The sequence below is a fragment of the Danio aesculapii genome, chromosome 7, assembly GCF_903798145.1.
Source record: "Danio aesculapii chromosome 7, fDanAes4.1, whole genome shotgun sequence".
Taxonomy (NCBI): Eukaryota; Metazoa; Chordata; class Actinopteri; order Cypriniformes; family Danionidae; genus Danio; species Danio aesculapii.
In genome coordinates, this window is record NC_079441.1 from 28691500 (window position 1) to 28699489 (window position 7990).

A 7990-nucleotide genomic window follows, 5' to 3' on the forward strand; every position below is an offset into this window, starting at 1 on the left:
AAGGAAGCAGGGTCTACTCATACAATAAGAAAACTCCGCTATGAATAATAATGTAAAACCGACGCGTCATCATGCACTAGCAGATTCGCTCTCTGTGTCTCTGATTTTGATCCCGCCTCAAATTATTTTAAACCAAAAGATTAATACAGTTTTCCCCACAATTAAAACTGATAGCTGCTAACGTTGTCTTTACTGATGCTCAACACGCACAAGACTGGTAAAATTTCAAAAAAGTACTCAAGGGTGTCTTGAACCTTTAACTAAGGCTAACATGCTAGGATAATGTCAATCTTCAGAGCTTCGGCTTTAAAATCAGTCTTTAAAAAAGACTGAGTGTTCAAAATTGATGACAGAAAAGCAAAATGTAAAGTTTGTAAAGCTACTTTTGATCTGTCAAATATGGGAGAGGGAGAACTTCGAAAATCTGAGCTATATTATTCATTGTTGTTCTCATAGTGGCTATTGAAATCATGCAGAATGATATTCAACTTAAAACTATTTTAGTATTTTATTATTATTTTTATGTTTATTGTTTTTTTGCCTTTATCAGTGCTTTGGTTGAACCACAATTCGAAAGCAATGTCTGATTTTCATTGTTCATTGTCTGTCATTCTGATCAATATACACAGATGAAGACAGAATTATTAGCCCTCTTGAATTATTAGCCCCTCTGTATATTTTTCCCCCAATTTCTGTTTAACAGAAAGAATTTTTTTCAGCACATTTATAAACATAATAGTTTTAATAACTCATTTCTAATAACTGATTTATTTTATTTTTGCCATGATGACAGTACATAATATTTTACTAGATATTTTTCAAGAGACCAGTATTCAGCTTAAAGTGACATTTAAAAGCTTAACTAGGTTAATTGGGCAAGTCATTGTATAATGATGTTCTGTACACAATTAAAAAAATGCTTTAGGTGGCTAATAATATTGACCTTAAAATGGGTAAAAAAAAAATTCAAAACTTGTTTTTATTCTAGCCGAAATAAAACACATAAGACTTTTTTCAGAAAAAAAAATATTATCAGACATACTGTGAACATTTCCTTGCTCTGTTAAACATCATTTAGGAAATATTTAAAAGAGAGAAAAAATAAAAATAATTTTGACTTTTAATTTTTTTTAAAAATTTGACAACAACAGTCTGTTTTTACAATCATTAGATGTCATGACAATTCAGCGTTTTAGTTGGTGAAAGTCAGGGAATTTGATATTTGACTTAAAGTTGGAACCTTACTTGCATAAAAGTCATCCAAGCATCTATAATCCATATAAATAAGTCATAACATCTATCTCTTCTGCTCTCTTTCTAGTATCACCGCGTTCTTTCCCAAATTCCCAAACATCTGATTGCGAGCTCATCGTCATCCCAGCAAACACTCTTCAACTTCTACCCTGCAACCTTCGCTCCAACCATGCCCACAGAAAATGGCTATACAAACCAAACGTGAGTCACTTTCTGTTCCCCAGCACAGACGGTGGATTGGTAGTCAGCGGCCGAGCTGGCAGCGACGAGGTCTTCTCATGTTGGTCAGAAGAACGTGGCTTTTGGCAACTCTTGGCCAATTACTGCGTGAAGGCCGAACTATTATCTGAAACCACAACCAAAATCGGCCGCAAGGAAGCACCATTTTTAATCCAAAGCATAGCATCAGACATCCTGTCTGAGGAATCCGAAGCACACTCCGCTCAACATCGCATAAAGACGTACGGCACAGAACTGGCGGTGGTGTGCGTGTTATTAGCGGTATGTGTGCTTTCGTTTGGGCTTTCAGTAGTGTATCGACACAGAGGTCGGATGAAGGAGGTGCTCAGAGGAGGAGAGCAACCTGGCGGAGCCCAGAAGAGCACAGTCCACCCTGGGGAGAGCTTACCTCTCAATGCTGGTGCACCTCCAACCTCGCCATCCGAACACAAAAGCTACCAGACCTTGGGGGAAAGCTGTAGTTACATAATCGCTCCGGCAGAGACAAACACACCGCAGAAATCAGAGGAAACACAGATACTCAAGCCAGCACCACAGAATGGCTATAAAGAGAGTCATGTGGAGGTCAGTGACATTAGCCCTCGTCCCCGGGTACGGCTGGGCTCTGAGATTAGAGACTCTGTGGTGTAAAATACTGCATATACAAACTGAAACTCTTAATGTTCACTCGGTACAGTCAATGGGCAGCTTTTGGGAAGACTAAGCATACTGAGCCTGAGGAAAAAGAGGTGGGACGTGCTCGGTGTGTGTATTGCCACATTTTAGTTTGAGACAATGCCCTGAAATCTACTCTCACATCTCTGTTTTTAGCTTTTAAATGTTATGACACAGTTTATTGTGTTGATATGAAAAAAAAGATTGTCGAAAGATTTGAGATGTGGATGAGATAAGACTAGAGTAGATGATGACCAGGAGAGGTGGCCAATGAGCTTTGTGTTGTATGACTGCTATCGGTGCTATAATCACTGCCAAGACAAAGAGTGATGAAGCTTCACTCAAGATGGAAAAAAACTGCTTTAAATGACTATTTCTGTTCCTTTGACATTTTAGGTAAAGGTTCAAGTTATTCATGTTTAATGAGGGTACTTTAATCTTAAAAGTTGACTATGACTGTGAACATCAGGCAGTTCAAGCCAGACACACTATTAGTGCTACAGAATTTGGGTACTTTTTAAAATGTATTGTTTTGTTTTGGTCAGTTTTTCATTTTTTTTAAGCTTTGATTTCTTTGGGTTTCTATTGTCAGATCTGTTGGTTTAAAGGGATAGTTCACTCAAAAGTAAATCTGCCTTCATTCACTCGCTTGTGAAAACTGTTTGTTTCTACTGTTGAACACAAAAGAGGATACTTTGAAGAATGCTGTTTGATGATAACCATTAGTTATGTTTCCATCTAAAGATGCGAATTAAATTCCTGTGCAAAACCGGAATATCGCGTAAAAGACGTGCAAATAAAGTAGCGTTTCCTCCCAAGTATTCAAAGAGAACAAAATCGTCACTTCCTGATTAACTGGCAGCAGTTATCAAAAGTAAAAATGAAATTTGGTGTGGTAGGAGAAGCTGCGTCATTTTTTTTTTTCATTTAACTAATGACTTGCGCCTCAGAAGACAATGCCGACACCCAATGAACGCGTGGTGGTGTTTGAAGGCGTCAGACCCGGAGCACAGGCACTCTTGACAGTTCTGGAGGTCATTAATAATATAATAACACTAATACTAAAACTGTAAAGGCATTTTAGAATAACCAGAACAACATTTCAGATGTTTTACAAAGTACTCAGCCTGCTGGTTTGTCCATTCATACACATTTTTATCATCACATGATCTCTTATGACAAAATCACATAACTTTTTTTAATGCGCATACTGGAACTTGTTTGGTAAAAGTGTTTCTATTGTGATTTATGTGCATCTTTTCTTAGCGAATAAAAAGTTATTCCCACTCTTACAATTTTTTATGTGCAATTTCAAATTTGATGTGCATCTTGGCGTTTCCATCAACCGATATTTTTCATGTATTTGTTTTTGATGTGCATCTCCAAAATGTGCATAAAAATAGGTGGATGGAAACGTAGCTATTGACTGCCAAAGTATTTTTTTAAACTATGGAAGTCAATGTGTTCCATTATTTAACATTTCTCAAAATATCTTCACTTGTGTTCAACAGAAGAAAAAATAACTCAATAAGTAAATGGTGGGGTCATTTTATTTTTGTTCTATACCGGAGGAATTTCACTATGATTGATCTAGGTTTTGCATTTGTTCCGGGTTTCGGCACGAGCACCTGGTGGGCTCTTTCCACATACAGTTCCGTATCTGGAGGAAAATCCAAGGTGTCCTGCAACAGTTGTTCTACGAAGTCAACCATGGAGTTTCTCTCTGCATCTTCAGGCATGTTGTATATCCATATATCGTCTCTTCTTGATCTGCCTTCTTGATCAATCTGTTTGCTTACCAATTGTGATTGTAGTTTGATGATTTTCTACATTGTTTCCTTTACACTTTGCATTCGAATTTCAATTTCTTCAATGCGTTCCTCTGCGTGGCCGATCCTTTGATTAGTCTTATTTAATTCGGTCTTGATTTCATGTAAATGGTGGTTGTTCTCCTTCCGAAAGTTTTGAGTTTCCTCCAGTATTCGTTCCAGATTGTTCTGCATGTTGTCCGGGTTACTGGACTGTTGACGATTAGCATCGTGTTGCTGTGCTAATGCATGGGTTTTCCTGCTCTTTTCTCTCGTTTCCATTGTTGTCCCACTCTTATAGATTATTTTATAACAGTTTTGGGTATTTGTCAAATTTAAGTGTGGTTATTAATATAGTCGTTGGAGGAGATGACGCACTATGCTGCCATTCCCGGAACCGGAAGCGTCATTTTCACTTTTGGATGAACTATCCCTTTAGGTAAAGTGCCTGGTGTTTAGTAAATCATGGTATGATAATGGTACGAACAAACAGACATTTGCTTTTTGATAAAATGTAGCGTGTATGACCAGTAAGAAATAATGTTTCTTAATACGTTTGAATGTGCATTTGAAGAGTTATATGGAAATGTAAAGCACAAATATGACATTTTGCCTGAATACACACACAAGGTTGGTGGCTTTTGTGTTCGATACAGCATATAGTGCAGTGGATGGAGTCTAAAGAGCAAGAAACAAGGCCTTACGGTACTATAATACAAAGTTGAACCACTGTCAACCTACACAATGTGGGTAAAAATCAACCATGGTGGTTAACACATGTCAGCTCTCTACACTGAAAAAAATGATGTCTGCAAAACTGTTGCAAACAATTTAATTGGGTTGAATTTAAACAAACAAATTAAATTAAGTAATGTTCAACTTAATCCGTTTGTTTAAATTTAGCCCAAATAAATTGTTCACAACCCCTTAACTTAAAAAAAATTAGTAAATCCGAGGAATCATCTTTGAATCCTTTTTTTCAGTGTAGCTGATTTAAGTTTCAATTAACAAATTATGCATAGAAAGAAGAAGAATATAGCAGCAAATATACATTTTAAATATATTTAAATATAAAAAGTGATAATTACAATTTGGTTTGTTTTAGTTTTGGCTAGTGGTTCTGAATAGCTGATAACGGAGCTAAAAAGTTACAACTCTAAATACAGTAAAGTAAAATTACAGAATCAATGGTTTCACTGTTATATTGTAAAGGTATTTCAAGAGAAACTACAATGTTGAGATATAAATGTACAATACAGCATGTACACAGAAAACATGTCATTAATAATACACTGAAAAAAGCTCTGAAACAAGTAGGACAATTGTGAAAACATATTCTTTTGCAATCTGTGTTGGGGGACAGAACATTACATGGTATGTTCACTAATGGGTCATGCAGACTTCAAACACACCCATGCACTAACTTCACTATTCTAGACTTCCATTCCTCTTGGAAAACTCTTTTTAATCCAAATGAACCGTGACATGTTTGATGTTGTTTAATCACGTGTTACATTCCACTGCTTTCAGCTTGTGTGTGGTTTGAATGGAAAATGTAAAGTAGATTGTGATCTTTTTTATATACTTTGACACTGTTTTACTGTTGTTTTACATTGTACATTCACGCACTTTAAATTTTTGTACCAGTATTTGTAAGCTGTAACTGAGGTAGGCAACTTTCAACATCCTGGTTTAGTCATCAAAGCCTTGTAGCTACATTAATTATGAGATGAGTGTCTCCACTGTTGGACATGCAAAATTAAATTTTGCAATATACAGAAGTCACTGTCTAAGAATCTTGTATTTTATTGTATAGCTCATTTCATTCTTTTGTGGATCAAATTTTACAAGAGAATTACTCACAAAACAAATTCCCAACTCTGAAATTAAACAAACCATTCATTTTATTAATATAGTTCATTTCATTTCACAATTGTGGAAATATCTCAAAACTAAATGCTTCTTATGAGTGATGTAGTAAAACATAATACTTTACTAATACATTTAATATTTCGAATAAATGCCCAATCTAAAAATACAAAAAAAATTATCATAATAAAGCTTTTAGAGTTCAAAATCATTTTCCCACTTAAAAAAAGACAGACAGCTATGGATAAAAAATTAAGAGACCACTTGATTTTTTTTTAATTTGCATTTTTTTTTTAATTCAATTCATGTTATTTCTATAGTGCTTTTACAATGTAAATTGCGTCAAAGCAACTTAACTTAGAAGTTCTAGTAAATTGAATCTGTGTCAGTCCAATTTTCAGAGTTTAAGTTCAGTTCAGTTCAAAACCTCCAAATAAACCAGGCTCAGTTGGGCGCGAACGTTTCACCTTTGGCCAAACTTTTTGTGCAAAGCTGCAGTTTAGGCACCAGAGGCTGAAGAACGATAGACATCCATCGTGGAGAGACTGCATGTGTGATTGGGTCACTGGCGGGTGTTCAGGCTAGCCCACAGGATCAATGGAATCAGTCTCATACTCTCTACTCCTCCATGACCACCACAGCTTCTGCTCAGGATACAGCCTGATCCAGGATTATGGATACCTTATATAGTTTATAGTTATATAAACAAACATAGAAACAAACTTGTAAAGCATATGAGGATTTTTAACTAAATGTCAGGAGGAGTGTGTCCTTCAGGTGGTTGTCAAGCTCTCTCACTTGCATGGAGCACACTCATGCATCATACCATTATGAGATGCATTGTGTGTTTGCTTTACTACTTTTAGTAACGCTTAAAGATATTTAAAAAGCCAGAAAATGATACTCGCTCAGATGTATTCAACAAAAGCTTTCTACAGATAAATGTTGATATGGATCTTAAGCACCAAATCATCTTGAAAAAAAAAAAACAAGTCAAATGTTAATAAATATTGATGATAGTAATAATTTGACTGTATTTTTACTGTGCTTTGGATCAACTGCAAAAAAGTTAATAGAAGGTGTTTCTTTCCCACCCAAAAAGAGATTGTTAGTGTTAAAAACCAAAATAAGTGAATTTATGTACACTGACTATATTGTATATGCTCGGTAGATGATGAATATTGGAGGGTATTGTTTTATTTAACTAAACCCAACAAAAACCCTACCCAGCCAATCCCTGGTTGTGGCGTCACTCACAGACAGGTGAACAAGGTGTAGGTGAGATTTGTATAAAAAGGACTGACTATTAATTGCCATAGTTTTATGGAATTAAACATTTAATTCCTTAAAAACGTAAATAATTATATGAACATCATCTTTGGGTCTCATCACCCCTGCTTACATGACCAAATTGCTGATGTGGAAACGTATGACGATTTTCAAGTTCAAAAGTTAAAATATTATAATAAAGAAAAACGGGGACAGTATTTATTTATTTATTTATTTATTTATTTATTTGTTTATTTATTTATGTATATGAGCCCTCTGTTATTATACATAATAATTATTAAGATATTTTCAGTATTTAATACCATTTAAAATAACTGCTCTGTACAAACACACAGCTCTATGAAGCTGCTCTAATTGACTTAACGCTGATATCAATTATTGTTTACGTTTAAACGACCCTCGTCATTCTGTCACCACGGCAACCTGAGTTGGTTTAAAAATCCACACAACTGTCTATAAAGTTACCAAATCCTGATCATTGCGCTACAAAACTCTGAACAAATCTCCAGTTGGCTGAGTTTCACCTGTTTGTCTACTTTTGGAAGTTGTTTTGGAGTTCGTGATGACGCTGAGGCGCTCGAGAAGAACCAGGACTCTCCCTGCTCACCTGAAAGACTTCCTGCTGCTCCGCGTCTCTTCTGTTGAGGAGCGCGCAGCGGCGGCCAGGCCGGACACCGGCAGCTGCATGTCGGACACTTCACTGGAGGAAAAACACCCGAGGAACGCAGCTGTCCTTCCGGTCCTCCGCCCCACAGCATCAGTCTCCTCAGTGGGTGAGTGTCCGCAGGAGGAGCCCCTCTCCATCCACGGCCGGAGTGTGCAGGAATATCAGCACATCTACCACAGTGTGATGGGCTCCACCATGAAGAGACGCC

At 36.5% G+C, this 7990-nt stretch overlaps 1 protein-coding gene across 2 annotated transcripts in view; it reads left to right on the top strand.

The window, feature by feature from the left end:
• sema4bb (sema domain, immunoglobulin domain (Ig), transmembrane domain (TM) and short cytoplasmic domain, (semaphorin) 4Bb) overlaps positions 1–5737 on the top strand; it is a 30210-nt gene extending 24473 nt beyond the window's left edge. For both annotated transcript variants that reach the window (XM_056461545.1, XM_056461546.1), the window contains exon 15: positions 1322–5737. In XM_056461545.1, coding sequence (XP_056317520.1) covers positions 1322–2124 — 803 coding nt within the window. In that variant the 3' untranslated portion in view covers positions 2125–5737. The remainder of the gene's footprint in view (positions 1–1321) is intronic.
• The last annotated feature ends 2253 nt before the right edge of the window (positions 5738–7990 follow it).